Below are 17,347 nucleotides of genomic sequence, written 5' to 3'. Positions count from 1 at the left end.
ATATAATACAACAAAGCACAGATCTTTTATTCACGGATATGCGATTTTCCGTGAAATATCAATAGTAAATTAATAAACATAAATGCAGGTAAGATATTTTAATTAGGAACTTCAGCAGTCCAAACATTTACTTGTTTTAAACTTCTTAATTTTTTTTATCCATGATGCATCATCCATATGAAACTGGTATCCAAATCTGTAATATACTAAAACGTTCGTCACCAACCTGTAAATTATTAGCATCCGTATCAAAATCTGTAACCACTCCGTATTTTGTACCCTTTTTTATTATATTTCCGTAGTCTGTGACCTACCTGTATTTTATCAACCACCAGAGTATGTGCATGGGTTGTTTTGAAGTCCAAGCTGTACAGTATGACCCGGAATAATGTGCTACTGCTTGGAAAATACTTCCATGACTATTCGTAAGTTGCATGCATTTATTTACCTGAGTGTCAGGACCAAGTGATATTAAAGTCTGGATTATAGCTATGGTGTTTCTGCTCCAGACTGGAACTAAATTCAGGCAGAAGGATAGTTATAGTTGCAGTTATAGATATAGTTATCGGTGTTGTAGGACCAGGCTCTTACACATGCTTGGAAACAGAGGGGTATTCAGTTGGTTGAATCCTACACAGTGGACCTTTAATTCAGAAATCTGAGGTTCTCCTTCAGATCCTGATCACCTGCGATTTGTCTCGCAATAAATAAATAAATAAATAAATTAAATACTGAGATCTAGCGGTAGATACAAATCGGGGTATCTCCAATTTTAAAATCCTGCAATAATCCGCTCTTTCTGTCCTACCACAACAATCCAAAGTGTAGTAGCACAGTTAGAAGAGAAAACGCTCTTAATGCGACACCTCCATCCTGCTCCTGCACTTTCACGAGAGAGCTCGGAGTCGCCAAACTGTCCGTCTCTGTGCTTGAAGGTCTCTGGGGGATCCTACACGTCTACAGGTTGTTCTTCTCAGTGTTTTCAGCTTCTGTGCTTCTGGGGAAGTAGACGGTGGTCTTGTGTTCTTCGTAGCGGTCAATGTGCTTGAGGTGGACCACCATGTGCAGGGCATAGGCGAGGACGAGCAGCAGGATCAGCGACGTGATGAGGCCCATGAGGATGGCCGGGGTGAAGAACGTAGCACAGTCAGTGGCTGAGGAGAACTTGTTTGAGTGAACGTTGAATGCTTGAATCTGGTAGGAAATAAAGCAGTAGGTGTGCAATGATATTACAATGCCTTGCATAAGTATTCACCACCTTGAACTTTTCCACATTTTGTAATGTTACGTTATAACCTGGAGCTGGACTTAATTGGGATTATATGTCATGAATATACAAATCAGCCCATAATATTGATGTGCTTTGGAAAAAAAAATGTGATTGCAGAAGTATTCATACCCATTGCTGTGAACATTTTCATTTTTATCTCTAAATATTATGGCCTATTTTGTGTCGAGTCACGTCACGTAATCCCAATTACATCCAGTTCCGCTCCAGACACTACAAAATGTAGAAATGTCCAAAATGAGAGGAGGGGTGGGTGGGAATACTTATGCAAGATACTGTAAATCACAATCACAACATGATCTAAAATGCCCCATTATCATCTTAGTCTTTGTGTTCAGTTCTCTGGTATCGACCTTCTCTTCAGCGCTCACCTGGAAGTCTGTGAAGGTGATGTGCCAGTTTGCCGCGTTGTCCGTGTTGGAGCTGGGCACCAGCAGCGTGTCGTATTTCTGCAGGCTGCTGACGTGTTGGCAGTGGTACGAATTGGTGGAGGGAGCGTACACATCCGTGGCGTTGAACGTGGCCTCGTGTGTCCAGTTGTAGTGGATGTGGACGCTGTCCAGCGTGAACCAGTTCTGTCCTCCTGATTCGTAGAACGTGTTGGACATCTGCAGTCTGTCGAAAGCAGGACATGAGGTGAGATCTGCTTTACTTTGCACGAACAAGGTTAAATTAATTAGCAGTGACGAGGATGTGGACTGACCTGATGGCAAGTCCTCTGAGCTCCTCCACATCTCCGAATCGTATGTTGAGTCTTCAGAGAAATACAAATACCAATTATGTCTCTGGCTCCATGTGTAAACTTTTACAGAGCTTTGCTTCAAAATTGTGAAAATAACATTTAAATACTTGGCATTTAATGTCCTACTTTGTTTTTATTTTTGCTTGCTTTAATGGAGTGTAGAAACATGAACCAAAATATTAACTAATCCCAAAAATGGAGTACCTTAGTCTGTACTTTCTTATAGTCCAAAACGTTCTCTGTGTATCATTTGTAACTTACGTGGCCTTGTCCTTGCTGCAGAATGAGCCTCTGGTGTCCACTATTGCATCAGGGCCAAACACTCTCTGTGTGAGGTCCACGAGTGTATGATTTCTGTACCTGATGGCCAGCTTCCTGGCTCGAAACAAGATGCACGTTTTACCATTATAAACCACATTCAGAGGAGAGTAGGGCATGATCCCACCATACTGCAGCAACTTTCTCCTGCTAGGCTGATGAGACGGCAGTCTCCAGTCATGTGGCTGAAACAAAGCAGGAAATTCAAAGGCATGTACTGTAGATTCAAATCTCAATGACTTCAAATGTATTTAATCAACCAAAACATACACATACAAATCTGCTGTCTGATATTTGCCCCTTTTATTTTCATCCTGAGCAACACGACCTTGAGTAGTGGACCTACGAGGCAAGCAGGACTCGGACTTGAGTCCGACATGTGCCCTAATTTTAAGGACTCGTGACTTGACTTGGACTTGAGCACTGATGACTTGGACTTGTGCGTTAACTGAATTCGGACTTGTAAATTGGAGACGAGGACTCGGATTTTTTTCTTTATTTTTTGTAACATGCCATAATAATTTGGCATGAAATATTTATATTTACGGGGCGGCACGGTGGTGTAGTGGTTAGCGCTGTCGCCTCACAGCAAGAAGGTCCGGGTTCGAGCCCTGTGGCCGGCGAGGGCCTTTCTGTGCGGAGTTTGCATGTTCTCCCCGTGTCCGCGTGGGTTTCCTCCGGGTGCTCCGGTTTCCCCCACAGTCCAAAGACATGCAGGTTAGGTTAACTGGTGACTCTAAATTGACCGTAGGTGTGAATGTGAGTGTGAATGGTTGTCTGTGTCTATGTGTCAGCCCTGTGATGACCTGGCGACTTGTCCAGGGTGTACCCCGCCTTTCGCCTGTAGTCAGCTGGGATAGGCTCCAGCTTGCCTGCGACCCTGTAGAAGGATGAAGCGGCTAGAGATAATGAGATGAGATGAGATGAGACATTTATATTTACATTAATTTTTATACTAATTTTATACAAGATGATGTACATTCACCTGTTCATATATAATGTTCAGGAACAAACTAACATTAATGGTGCTAAAATGCCTGGAGAGAAGCCCCTAGGATTGTCCGCTTTGCTTATACAGACTTCTTGTGCAGTGCAAAAAAATGCCCTGCTATGTGTTCCATATGTAGAAGAACTATCGAGGAGATGACGGGGACAACCTCGAACTTCAATCGTCATTTGGTAAGACTTCACCGAGAGAAGGAAGTGACACGCTATGTTCATTGCTCTGTTGATAGCGGGGCTTGCTGACTGATGAACTAGCTAGTGTTAACCCTCTCTCATGTTATTTGCCCTGTTGATAGTGGGCGGGGCTTGCTGAGCGATGAACAAGCTTTTTATCTGTAGCCTATTAACTAAAATGGGGCAGTCGAGCAGTAAAGTTAGTCCAACACAGCAGCAGAGATGCTTTCACATAAAGGCAGCAAAAGCCACCGTTAAATGGTGCGGATGGAGTCTTGTTCTCGGACTTGACTTGGATCAGTAGCAGACTTGGCTTGGACTCGACTCGGACTTGAACACAGGAAATAAGAGTCGGGGTCTGAATTCAACACAGGATCCCAGTCTCTTGGTGTTAGAAAGTGTTCCATAATTATACCAGAAAGTTAGAGGTTCTTTGATTTGAGATGACAATATGATAATACTGTAATTACATTCGATTATGTATCTTAATGATATAATTTAAAGCAAGATAAGGCTTTTATTACTACATAATAGCTACATTACTATTACGAATCACATGTTAATTACAAGTCATTCAGGTTGGATTTTTTTCCCTTTAACAGCATAATGTTCTGTAAGAACGCCATGCTTTTGATTCTATCAGACAAACCCAGACAAGATTGAAACACTGCCTCGTGTAATCTGTCTTCCTGAGCCACAGTGCAGCCCGTGTGGGATTGGATCGATCTGGCATGGAGGAAAAGCTCAAGGTCACACTGATGCGCTGGCAGACGAAGCCACACCTCACCTGCAGCGGCGCCCTCATCTCCTCCGCTGCGAACAACGAGCCGTGATCGTATGAGACGCTCTGACTCTCCCCTCCGACTCCATCTGGAGTAAACAACAAAACAGGTTTCCTTTTCCAGGCTAATAAATCTAGCACAAAAGAATAAGGTTGTTCAGTATACAAGCGATACTATGGTGACAGTGTCAGGTCAGGTATTTATTGTGATATGTCTTACACAATCACAATAATAAAATCAAATTAATACGAATGGAAAAAAAACTGACTAAATACCAGCATTCTGAGTGACTCACTTTCTCTGATTTGGTTGTCTTGTGATGGTGCTTCATCTGAACTGTGGAAATAAAAATGCGATCAATTAAAGATTTAAGAGGTTTCATTTGAGGTTTAAAATTTAATCGCTTCCATATACAGTACATCCATTTAATCCAGTCTCTCAAGGTTTTCAGAAGTGTGTGTGAATCAGAAACCCCATGTCATTCAGAGAATCTTTACATTTTCCTCTTCTGTTTTTCTCAATAGTCAGATGAGTATTTGATTAAACATCCTAAACTCTGCTTGATAAAAATGGGTTGAGCCCAGAGGCACTGGAGAATCTGATTAAAAGGTCGTTATATGAGGAAACAGGTGGTGTTAAGTCTTAACCTTCTGTCCCGAGAGCATAAAAAAAAAAAAAAAATCACCAAGCGATGTCAGAAAAGCAGCTTGTGAGGATGAGAGGGGTGAGTGAGCTGCTCGCTTAATGTAAATGTGTTGTATTATGGTAGCGGGGCATTAACATGTTTGCTTCTATGATACACCACGATATTCAATGGTAAAATACTTTAAAATATAAATATAACGTCGCTGTCAGGTCAAAACCTGCTATGTGACATTTTTCCTTTTTTACAGGAGACGTAAAAAACTGAATAAAACTCTGAAATAACAAGCTGAGAAGCCAGTAAAAGTTGTTCTATTGTTAGCTTGGTCAGTTAAATATCCATCAAAATAGCTAATTGCAGCATTATATTAGCGTAAATTGCAAAAAGATCATCCTTGAGAATTGACCTAAATTGTCACATAGCAGGTTTTGAACTGACAGCGACGATAATCCTATTCTTAGATAGGCGAGCAAGCCTAGGGCCTCATGAGTCAATTTTGATTCAGGGTGGATAGACAGATATGACATGACATGACATGATATATGATTGTGGGCTTCACATAAAACCCTAGAGTTTACACAGGATAGTGCGAAAAACAAAAAACATCCAGTGAGTGCCAGTTCTGTAAGCCTTGTTGATGAAAGAAGTCAGAGGACTGGTAAGCTTACAAGATGGCTACAGTAACTCTGTAAAGAGTAATCACTCTTGACAAGCACGGTGAGCAGAAAAGCATCTCAGAACACATAATATGTCGACCCTTGAGGCAAACAGCCTACAGTGGTGATTGAAAAAGTTTGTGAATCCTTTAGAATTTTCTATATTTCTGCATAAATATGACCTAAAACATCATCAGATTTTCACACAAGCCCTAAAAGTAGATAAAGAAAACCCAGTTAAACAAATGAGACAAAAATATTATACTTGGTCATTTATTTATTGAGGCAAATGATCCAATAGTTCATATCTGTGAGTGGCAAAAGTATGTGAACCTTTGCTTTCAGTATCTGGTGTGACCCCCTTGTGCAGCAATAACTGCAACTAAATGTTTCCGGGAACTGTTGATCAGTCCTGCACACTGGCTTGGAGGAATTTTAGCCCATTCCTCCATACAGAACAGCTTCAACTCTGGGATGTTGGTGGGTTTCCTCACATGAGCTGCTCACTTCAGGTCCTTCCACAACAGGGCTTTCCACAAGCGCCGGCTGCCGGCCATACAGCCGACTACACAATTAAGTCCAGCCGGCTACTTTAATGACTATTATTTTTGTAGCCCACAGGCTCTAAATATTAATTTTCGATTTTAATAAAATTAAATGTTTATCTAACGGACTGACAATAATGTCAAACTGAACCGCACTCATTTAAGTTATGATTCGCGCTGTTTGTACCGATAATAACCACAAATTCCCCGCCGACTTCGTTGATCAGGGGAGAGTAACTCATCCACGGCCCCGACATGCGGTGTGTGCGCGTGCACTCGGCGGAGGCAGTAGTGTGTCGGGGCCGTCGGAAGGAACAGAAGCAGAGATAACGCTTATTTTGTCTCCGGTAAACCAGTCTTCTCTCGTTCAATTACGTGCTGGCATCAAAAAACACCGCTGGTTGTAAATGAAACCAAACTGAGTCGTTGGAGTGTATTTTTATACACAAATGGAGAAATGTTCGCTGAGTGTGTAATTGTGTAGCCCCACTGCAGACCGTTGTCGTTGTTAATTCATAGCATGCTCAGTTGCGTGAATGTGTCATGCACCGAAAATAAGAGATTTACAAGCCAGGAACGCCTCATGATGCAATATGTGAGCTTGTATAGCCTATTACTGATTATTTTCGGTGTGCAAATCACAGTTTTCATTGGTGCATTAGCGTCTGGCATACACTAACGAATAAAAAAGATGCAATATGTTGTAGTAATAATAATAATAATAATAATAATAATAATAGAGCAAATGTCTGAAAAATTAATATAGCTTGTCTATTATGCAGGCATACTTAGGCTAATAATAATAATAATAATAATAATAATAATATGAACGGTTTTTGAATAATGCTCTCCTGCAATAAATAAATGGTCTGTGGAAAATACATTTAATCCTGGGAACTGCGTGCACAGGAGTTTATTTTGTGTTTACTCCCCCCCTCCCCGGCTGGCTACTTATTTGTCATGGCTGGCTAGTATGAGCCTTAGGCCCTGTCCACACGGCAACGGATTCAGGTGAATCTGATAAAATTGTTTATCGTTTCGGCCTGGCGTCCACACGGCACCGGCGTTTTGGGTGCCCCAAAACGAAATCTTTTGAGAACGGGTTCCAGAGTGGAAAGATCTGGCAATGGTGCCGTTGCGAAGTCGTCTGGATGAGTAGAACGGATTTGTTTACGATGATGTCACAACCACATGACTGTCAGTGTTTCACGCCAGGTAGAAGTGTAACAAACTCGATGCGAGTTGTCAACAAATCCTATAACTTGGTTCATGAAATGCGCTTACAAAATATTTTTCACTGTGAATATTTATTGTGTAATGGTGCAAAGTGAGAGAGAGAGACTCTGCCCTTAGGGCAGAGTCAATCCCGCCAGCAAAAATAGGGGAAAAAAAGGAGCGATCTCACCTCTTCAGATGTTGGTTTAAGTCCTACAATACATTCCTCAAAAAGGGCGTAGAAGAACAAATTAATCCATCAACGTGTAGCATTCATTCCGGACCATTAAAGACGCCGCCTTCCGCGTAGAATCATACGTCATCCTCGCCGCCATATTGGATGGGTCAAAGCGGAGAATAAAGATGCCTCATTCATGTGCTGCGTTTAACTGTACCAACAGGTTTGCCGTCCAAACGAGATCACATGGGATTACCTTTCACAGGTGAGACTGGAAAAATACTTTTCATTGTATTTGGTCATTATAATGTAATTTTACGAACAGATTTTTCTGACTTTGTGGCTAATATGAAGTCTCGCACATAATAGTTTATGCGCATGCGTCCTTACTTCTTCTATTGTTCTGGTGTCTCCAAAGGGACCATCTTACAGCGCCCCTAGAGGTGTGGCATGTGTATTGCATCGTTTTCAGCAAGCGTTGCGTTGCCATATGTACCTGATATTTTACTGATCCGTTGCCCATGTGGACGCGATATTTTTTTTTTAATAACATCTCGTTGTCGTTTGGATGTAGCCTTAGTGGAAAGCCCTGTTCCACAACATTTCGATTGGATTAAGGTCAGTACTTTGACTTGGCCATTCCAAAACATTAACTTTATTCTTCTTTAACCATTCTTTGGGAGAACGACTTGTGTGCTTAGGGTCGTTGTCTTGCTGCATGACCCACCTTCTCTTGAGATTCAGTTCATGGACAGATGTCCTGACATTTTCCTTTAGAATTTGCTGGTATAATTCAGAATTCATTGTTCCATCCATGATGGCAAGCCGTCCTGGCCCAGATGCAGCAAAACAGGCCCAAACCATGATACTACCACCACCATGTTTCACAGATGGGATAAGGTTCTTATGCTGGAATGCAGTATTTTACTTTCTCCAAACATAACGCTTCTCATTTAAACCAAAAAGTTCTATTTTGGTCTCATCCGTCCACAAAACATTTTTCCAATAGCCTTCTGGCTTGTCCACGTGATCTTTAGCAAACTGCAGACGAGCAGCAATGTTTTTTTTGGAGAGCAGTGGCTTTCTCCTTGCAACCCTGCCATGCACACCATTGTTGTTCAGTGTTCTCCTGATGGTGGACTCATGAACATTAACATTAGCCAATGTGAGGGAGGCCTTCAGTTGCTTAGAAGTTACCCTGGGGTCCTTTGTGACCTCGCTGACTATTACATGCCTTGCTCTTGGAGTGATCTTTGTTGGTCGACCACTCCTGGGGAGGGTAACAATGGTCTTGAATTTCCGCATTTGTACACAATCTGTCTGACTGTGGATTGGTGGAGTCCAAACTCTTTAGAGATGGTTTTGTAACCTTTTCCAGCCTGATGAGCATCAACAACGCTTTTTCTGAGGTCCTCAGAAATCTCCTTTGTTCATGCCATGATGCACTTCCACAAACATGCGTTGTGAAGATCAGACTTTGATAGATCCCTGTTCTTTAAATAAAACAGGGTGCCCACTCACACCTGATTGTCATCCCACTGATTGAAAACACCTGACTCTAATTTCACCTTCAAATTAACTGCTAATCCTAGAGGTTCACATACTTTTGCCACTCACAGATATGTAATACTGGATCATTTTCCTCAATAAATAAATGACCAAGTATAATATTTTTATCTCATTTGTTTAACTGGGTTCTCTTTATCTACTTTTAGGACTTGTGTGAAAATCTGATGATGTTTTAGGTCATATTTATGCAGAAATATAGAAAGTTCTAAAGGGTTCACAAACTTTCAAGCACCAATGTACAACAACAGAAAGCCAACTCCTGTCAGCCAAGAACATGAATCTGAGGCAGCTGAAGACTGGAAAAATGTCACCTGGTCTGCTGAATCTTGGGTAGTTTCAGAATTTGGCAACAACAACATGACTCCACGGACCCAGCATGTGTTGTGTTAACAGTTCAGGCTGGTGGTGGTGGTGTAATGTTGTGGGGAATGTTTTCTTTGCACACTTTATACCAATCAAGCAGTATTTGAATGCCAGAGCTTATCTGAGTACTGTTGCTCATCATGTGCCTTCCTTTATGGACACAAAGAGGAGATCCTATCCAGTCCTGTCCAGTATTAATATGGTGTTTTGAATAAAGGGGTCAGTGAATAATCCGCTGTAGTACTTTATCTTAGAAGTCGGTGTGTATATTTACGCAGTGCAGGTTCTCAGTTCTGACTCATCACAGCTCGAGGAAGTTTTGCATGTCCAGTAGTTAGTATATTAGAGCCTTCTCATATAGCCTAAGCCACCTACACAACATGCATGCTTCCGACAGTTACAGGTGATGTATAAGACTGTTACAGTGTGATGAAAAGGTCACTGAGCAGCGAGGAGTGGCGCACTGAGCCCCCCCGAGTTATAGCATTCAGCCAATGCCGGTGTTATGTAACTATATTTAGCCCAGCAGTGAGTAATCATTTATCCGAGCCTGTGAGACGTCCAAACTTAGCAGCATGAGCCAACATCAGTAATAAATCCCCCTAAAAAAAACCCACCCAGATAAAAACAGGGCTTTTCAAACACTTGGAATGCTGAGGGTGGTGGTGATAAAACAAGACCAGACACTGAATCTGTCATTTTCTCTGATTCAGTCACAGCTTAAAGGATGTACCTGCGTCACAGCACCTGCACATGTGGGTCAATCGGCTGGCGATGGTGCAGTTACATAATGGAAAAGATCCACCTTTATGGGACGAGTTCAGTGCTCGCTCAGTTGGTTGGATGATTGATGTTTTCAGTGGTTCTGTATAAATAAAGCTATTACAAAGAGCATCACATGCTTAGTGTCATGAACTTCGTTTGTGATGTCAAACATTTGTCCAATATACGTATAGAAATCCCAAGTGCCACATTTCAAGTTTTTCCACTTGCTTGTGCCAGTTTTCATGAGCAGAATCTCTGATGGCCATATTAAGTTTAACCTAAAGGTTAAAAACTTGGGTGACAATATTTTACAAATCACATGAACATCGACAAAGGTATCATTTTTATGCCTTTTAAACCGACACCGATAGAAAAATCACACTGATGTCAACTTGTGATAACTGACTTTACTCACGAGTAAACTCGAGTACGTTTACCTGACTAGTACATTTTAATGGTTGAAAACACAAGTTCAATGTTTTAAGCCTACTTTAAGAGAGGGTTTGAGTTGATGTACTACTAGCTAGTGTTGTAGTACTTGAGACTTGAATACTCTTCTTGGAATCAACCAGTCTGAGGCCATGTACACACGTAGCCGGGTATTTTTAAAACCGAACATTTTCCCCCCCTCCGTTTATAAAAATGTTTTATCCACACCACCTCGTCTTCGAAAAAAATCCCTTCCACACATAACCGAACATCTGCGTTTTCAATCACATTCATAAGCATTCCAAACCTGTAGATGGCATTATTTCCCCAAATCCTACCCCCAATCACATCAGAATAGCACCTGCACAATAATTAACGCTTTCAAGGCACTACTCCGATCCATTACTCTTTGTCCATGCTTAATCTGGCTTCTGCAGTAAACAAAGGTCGCACGTTTGACGTCAGGGCAGATTTGTTGTCATTTTTTTGGTGCAGATTGTGACGTTCTAAAACGCAAAACTCCGGTTATCTCTGTCTACACGAAAAGGCATACACGGAGTTTTCAAAAATCTTCACTTTGCCCGGAGTTTTTTTAAATATTCGTTTTTGATGTGTTTTCATGTGGATGACAGGCCAAAACGTAGAAAAATATCTTCGATTTAGCAGATACCCGGCTACGTGTGGACGGGGTCTCAGACATCAAGGACTCTGGATTTTATTTCAAGACCGGCCAAGACCACAACTGCAGGGATTTCACTAAATTGCCTGTGTATTGCCTGATTTATTTGTTAACATTGTTACTGTGGTTGGATGTAAAAGTTCCTGCTTGAAATGTGACCAATAACGTGACTCATTGCTAATTCAAAATTTTCATTCCTGTTAACGGTTGTTACCGCTCCCCCATGCCCACGCCCACCCCCCTTCACACACACTGGTCTGGTTCTGGTCTTGACTCGGTCTCACCCTTCCTCAGTCTTGGTCTTGACTTGATCTCAACCCCTCAAAGTCTTGGTCTTGTCTCGGTCTCAATACACTTTGGTCTCAGTTTAGGTGGTGTTGACTACAACACTACTACTAGAGAGCCACTTCTCGGCCCTCGGGCAAGACACTGATCCTGTAACTGCTCAGTTGTACACTGTCAGAAAAGGAGAGTTAGTTTTTGCTCCTGAAGGTTCAAACAATGGGCCTGATTTATCAAGCTGAAAAAGAACAGATTTATCATTCGCAGGATCATTTGCAAGGCCAGTGCTTGCCTACTTGTATTGGTTACCTATTGCAGCTCACATCAAATTTAAGACACTGGTGCTAGCTTACCAGACTCTCAAGGGGTTTCGGCCAACATACCTCCAGAGTCTGTTCCGGCCTAACACCAGCCAGATCCCTACACTCCACTACTACTGGTTGCCTGGCCCCTCCTCCTCTTCGCTCCTGCCCAGCCCACTCAAAACTGCTGTCTGTCCTGGTTCCCCGTTGGTGGAATGACCTTCCCACTGAGGTCAGAACCACCGACTCCCTGACCACCTTCAAGCGCAAACTGAAGACTCACCTCTTCAGGCTGCACTTCTCCCCTTCTTCCCTGCCCACTGTGTAACTGCATATCGGTCTAGACCAACCCAGGCTGTGTACTGTCTAGCCTGGGGTTAGCCGTCTGAGTTCTTTATTTAGTTGTACTTTATATGGTTGGTTTGTTTCCTCGGTTGTCTGAGTATTGGAACATCAACAGAATATTACACGAGGTATTGCTGTCACTTGTTCAGTTGGCATTTGAATTTTCTTGTCTAGAATTTCAGCACTTTGTGTACCTCACTTTTTGCACTCATTGTACGTCTCTCTGTATAAGAGCAACTGCTAAATACCATGTACTGTAATGTAATTTAGAAACATAGTATTCATGAAGAGCCAGTTACCTTGGAAAAACTTTCGTATCCTCTGAGAGCTCCTGAGTTCTCAGTGAACTTTGCGTTATCAGCTTCAAATCATATTTGCCATGAGTTACTTTGATTATGCTCTCAAGTTTAAATCATGTGTTTATTTTTTCAATTAGTGAATTCATGTGTGTGTTTATGGTAGTTGATGTGCTGCGGTAGCTGAGCTGCATTGCTAAACGATTTAGCACACACCATGCTTTGGAGGTGTTCTTTTACTGTTTAGTCATTTTCAACTCGCTGTACATTTTGCCTTTAATGGAGTTTTCTAGGCATCACTAATTGTGAACCAGCCGTGCCGTGACCATGCTTTACGGTACGGAGCTTTAAAGCTTGACGGCCATTCGATTTCATAAATCAGTGAAATTTAGTTCCCTCTGAAATTTGGTCATTGTGATACATGTTTATTTCTGTAATATCTCACAAAATAACGGGCCATTCTGTGGCTGGGAAATTATTTAATTTGAGGGGATTCCCAAGCAAATAATGTGCATGAAATCGCTCGCTTCATGCAGTCAAGCAAACAGAGGAAGTCCATGTGCACATGCGCAGGTTTAACTTCTTCTTTTGGGTTTTACGGCAGCTGGCATCCACAGTGTTGCATTACCACCATCTACAGGTTTACCTTTGACCGTGCACTGACAGTTCCATCATTCTGTTGCTAAACGAACAGCTGATCACACCGAGGTGCTCACTGACCGCCGATAATTTATTAGTTTGGTCCTGCGCTTCCTTTCCTTCACAACATAACGTCTTTTTCTTCTCGCTTTTCGTTACTGTAGTCGGTCTTTCATGTTTCATTCGCATACTCACATCTTTCATTTTTCTCTCCTGTTTCAAATTTGTATCCCACAATGCCTTGCGCAAGCGGGGGAAGCCCACCACGTGATGCATAACGTAGTATCTTGAATTGGGTCATGATGAAGCAGCAAAAAATAGCAGAGAATTTAGAGCCACGTGGCCCTAAATTCATTAATTGTTCTATTTAAAAAAATAATAAAATTGGAAGCCTGTGATTCGAATTCAGTAGCTTTTGGTCCACTAAACAAAAATAATTTAATTGGGTGTCAGGGAAAATTCTTTTTATGACCTACACTTGAAAAATCTGAAAGGCAGTCTACTTTTAAGTGGGTCTGAAAAGTCCAGGGGCGGCACGATGGTGTAGTGGTTAGCGCTGTCGCCTCACAGCAAGAAGGTCCGAGTTCGAGCCCTGTGGCCGGCGAGGGCCTTTCTGTGCGGAGTTTGCATGTTCTCCCCGTGTCCGCGTGGGTTTCCTTCGGGTGCTCCGGTTTCCCCCACAGTCCAAAGACATGCAGGTTACGGTAGGTTAACTGGTGACTCTAAATTGACCGTAGGTGTGAATGGTTGTCTGTATCTACGTGCCAGCCCTGTGATGACCTGGCGACTTGTCCAGGGTGTACCCCGCCTTTCGCCTGTAGTCAGCTGGGATAGGCTCCAGCTTGCCTGCAACCCTGTAGAACAGGATAAAGCGGCTAGAGATAATGAGATGAGATGAAAAGTCCAGCATTATTGATGTAAATCTGTCAGGATTTTTTAGCTTGGTTTGGCCTGCAAAAACATTTAATTGTTTTACTTCTAATCCTCTAAAGCTTTTCCCAGACGGACACCGAAAGTACTCATAATGGTTTTAAACTTATCTAAACATGTAATGATGTTCTAACTACTCTACAAGGTTACACCACATTGGCAAATTAAAAGCAAGTCTGTACTTTTTTTAACCAGACAGAGTACTTTCAATTTGTATTGTGCCTTATTTATAATTCGTCCGGATGAAATAGTTTGCTACAGGAATAAATATAAACGTAAATGCAAAAGATGACCCTCAGCTCTTTGCCTAATAAAAGATTTTTATAAACTGTTCCAGCTCCAAGGGCTCTGTGTTGTGAATCCTTCACTGTTCATGAGTTTGACTGAAAATGATGCAATATGTTGCAACCTGGATTTTTTTAAACCTCCATTTTCTTGGCGAAGGAAACGGAGGTAAAATGGACCAGTAAACACCAAAGAGGGGCCGAGGTGCCTTTCTGAACCTGCCGATTGACTGGGGCCTTTCTGTATAGAGTATGCATGTTCTATTCATGCCTGTGTAGGTTTCCTCTGGGTGCTCTGGCTTCCTCCAGGTGCTCTGGTTTCCTCCGACAGTCCAAAGACATACAGATGATGTCAACTGGCTACTCTACATTACCCATAGGTGTGAATGTGAATGGTTGTCTGTCTTTCCATGTTAGCCCTGTGGTGACCTGTCCAGGGTGTACCCCGCCTCTCGCTCAATGTCAGCTGGGGTTGGTTCCAGCTCACCTGCGATCCGCAATGGATAACTGGCATTAAAAATGAGTGAATGAACGAATGAATGAATCTGTCAGTGATGAATCACAAGTTTTTGTAAACATGTCTGTAATTCTGAACCAAATCAAAATACTGGGAGCTTCAACTGAGACATTTGTGTCACGAATCAAACAAATACACTCTGATTTAGTTTCAGGCACCATCTGGTGGAAAAAGAGAGAGAGGGGGAAAAAACCTCTAAATATTCTGCCATCTTGTTGAAACATCTGATGAAGCCACCATATGAATGTTTTTTTTTACACACACACACAATAAAGTTTGTCAATGCAAGGTTGATTGATCTCGAGTCTGACTGATGCTTTTGCACAGCTGTAAATATCTGCTGACGTGATTTGTCATTTTCATATGACACATGATCAATCCTTTCTGACATTTCTTCCAAACTTACTGCACTTCATCAAGATCCATCAAAGCAGTGATCATGTTTATGGAATTGTGGTCATCTGTGAACATTTTCAGAACAAAAAGATATCTGTTTACTGAGTGATCAATCGATAGATTCCCTAATGGGTTATTGGACAAACGTGGATTGTTTCTGGAATGCACCTTCACGTTTGAGGACATCTGTAATGAACCCAGTGCAGGTTTAAAACAGATTCTCATCAGCACCACATTGCACTGCACTGAAGGCATCCTCATCAGCCTCCACATTCCTTCACTACTCTGTTATGCAAAAATCTTTTTTTTTTTTAATTGCACGACATCTATAACCTCTTGGAATAGCCACACAGATCTGTGAGGCTTTATTTCAGGGTGAGATATGGATTTGCTTTAAACTGACGCCTTCTTTCCATGGATTTTCTCTGGCGTTTCACTGACAGCAGAACCTTTCAATGCAGATACAAAACACATCTACAGCAGACAAAAGGAGGGACAATGCACCTATTTCACACCTCATAAAACATTCATATACATATATACAGATAGATAGATAGATAGATAGATAGAGTGTACATATATACATTTATATATGTGTGTGTGTGTGTATATATATATATATATATATATATATATATATATATATATATATATATATATAGGTAAATTCCAGGTAAATGTAAACCTTTTTTTCTTACCTCCCCTCAACAAAAGCAGGTACTTGCTCGTAAGATGAAGATATCTGCAAGAAAATGACTGAAAATAAAGCCAAAGACATCGGTGCTGCCATGTATACATGTAACACGTTCAGAGCTGCTCTCCTCTGCTCCAGCACACTGCTGCTTCATAATCTGCCCCAAGAACCGACCAAACCTTCCGTGTGATTGGCGTGAGCGGCAGCCAATCAGCGCGCCCAGGAGGATAAACGTGTATTCTGACCACGCTCTTTTTTTTTTCTTTATCTCGAAGCTGTAACATACAGCAGCACTAGCTGGAAACCCACCCTATAACCTTTTACTGGTAATCATGTAATAAATCACCAGGGGCATCAGAAGCATTTTTAATGTGGGGGGGACACACTGACGGGGGGTCCTCCGCCAGAAAATTTTTAATTAATTTTCAACAATAAGTCCTCATTCAACTAGTCCATATATTCATCAGCCTGTTTTTAAACCCACCGCTACGCCTAAGATAATGAGATGAATGTGACACAATTTATCACCAACAATGACTTTATGGGTGCATTTTACTTTTTATTTTGTGTTTTCTATTTAGTTTTAGATGTAACACAACATGCCACTGGGCCAAGCAATAGTGACACTCAACTGTATGTTTAAAAATAAGAATATTCATAATCTCACACAATGAACAGGCATGACATGGCATCATGCAAACTTCATAACACAAAATCACACTGTGTCAAGCAACGGTGACACATAAAAAATAACTTCACACAATGAACAGGTGCAATTTTGTTCACCACCAACAGTGACTTTAGTGGGTGCATTTTACTTTTTTCCGATTTAGCGATACTCATAACAAAAATGGCATGGCATCATGCAGTCTTCATAACACAAAATCACACTGGGTCAAGCAATGACACATAAAAGAGAACTTCACACAATGAACAAGTGCAGTTTTGTCAACCTACATGCAATGGTGGTACTACAGTAGCATTTACAGATTAGTATAACAAATAGATTTATAGATATAACTCCTTCTTATATTGGTGCCACCACAATTTCTACCACTTCATAACTTTTATCCCCCTTTCCTTCACAATCCACCTGGAATAACATCCATCTCTCTCCATCGCTTTCCTCTCTACTATTCCTTCCCCATACACTGATTTCCCATCTTACTTTCCAGAAAACTGCCAAAGACCAGACAAAACAAGGAATCAATAAATATCATCAGAGCAGACTTGACCTCATTCTTGGCATTACAGTAAGGCAGGCCTACTGGGTTTGAATGAAATGATAGCTAACGTTAAGCTAGCTGATAC

The 17,347-nt window shown here is 41.6% G+C and overlaps 1 protein-coding gene across 1 annotated transcript; it reads right to left on the bottom strand.

Annotated features, from left to right (window-relative positions):
• Positions 1–957: 957 nt before the first annotated feature.
• On the bottom strand, positions 958–16,132 carry atp6ap1la (ATPase H+ transporting accessory protein 1 like a). Its single transcript, XM_060909862.1, has 7 exons — positions 16,041–16,132; positions 4,605–4,645; positions 4,315–4,397; positions 2,292–2,533; positions 1,992–2,042; positions 1,660–1,903; positions 958–1,194 (listed from the first exon to the last, which is right to left on the bottom strand). Exons 1-7 carry the CDS (start codon positions 16,130–16,132, stop codon positions 958–960), a joined length of 990 nt encoding a protein of 329 aa, XP_060765845.1.
• Between the last annotated feature and the right edge of the window lie 1,215 nt (positions 16,133–17,347).

Source organism: Neoarius graeffei, chromosome 26 (genome assembly GCF_027579695.1).
Source record: "Neoarius graeffei isolate fNeoGra1 chromosome 26, fNeoGra1.pri, whole genome shotgun sequence".
NCBI lineage: Eukaryota > Metazoa > Chordata > Actinopteri > Siluriformes > Ariidae > Neoarius > Neoarius graeffei.
The sequence above is the reverse complement of the archived record's forward strand: the minus strand, read 5'-3'. Positions and strand labels throughout refer to the sequence as shown.

Excerpts from the sequence above, each read along its gene's own strand:
- atp6ap1la (XM_060909862.1), bottom strand. The coding sequence starts at position 16,132 with ATGGCAGCACCGATGTCTTTGGCTTTATTTTCAGTCATTTTCTTGCAG. Across the intron at positions 4,398-4,604 it reads AGACAACCAAATCAGAGAAA|ATGGAGTCGGAGGGGAGAGT; the intron begins GTGAGTCACTCA and ends TGTTTACTCCAG. Across the intron at positions 2,043-2,291 it reads TGCAGCAAGGACAAGGCCAC|ACTCAACATACGATTCGGAG; the intron begins GTAAGTTACAAA and ends ATTTCTCTGAAG.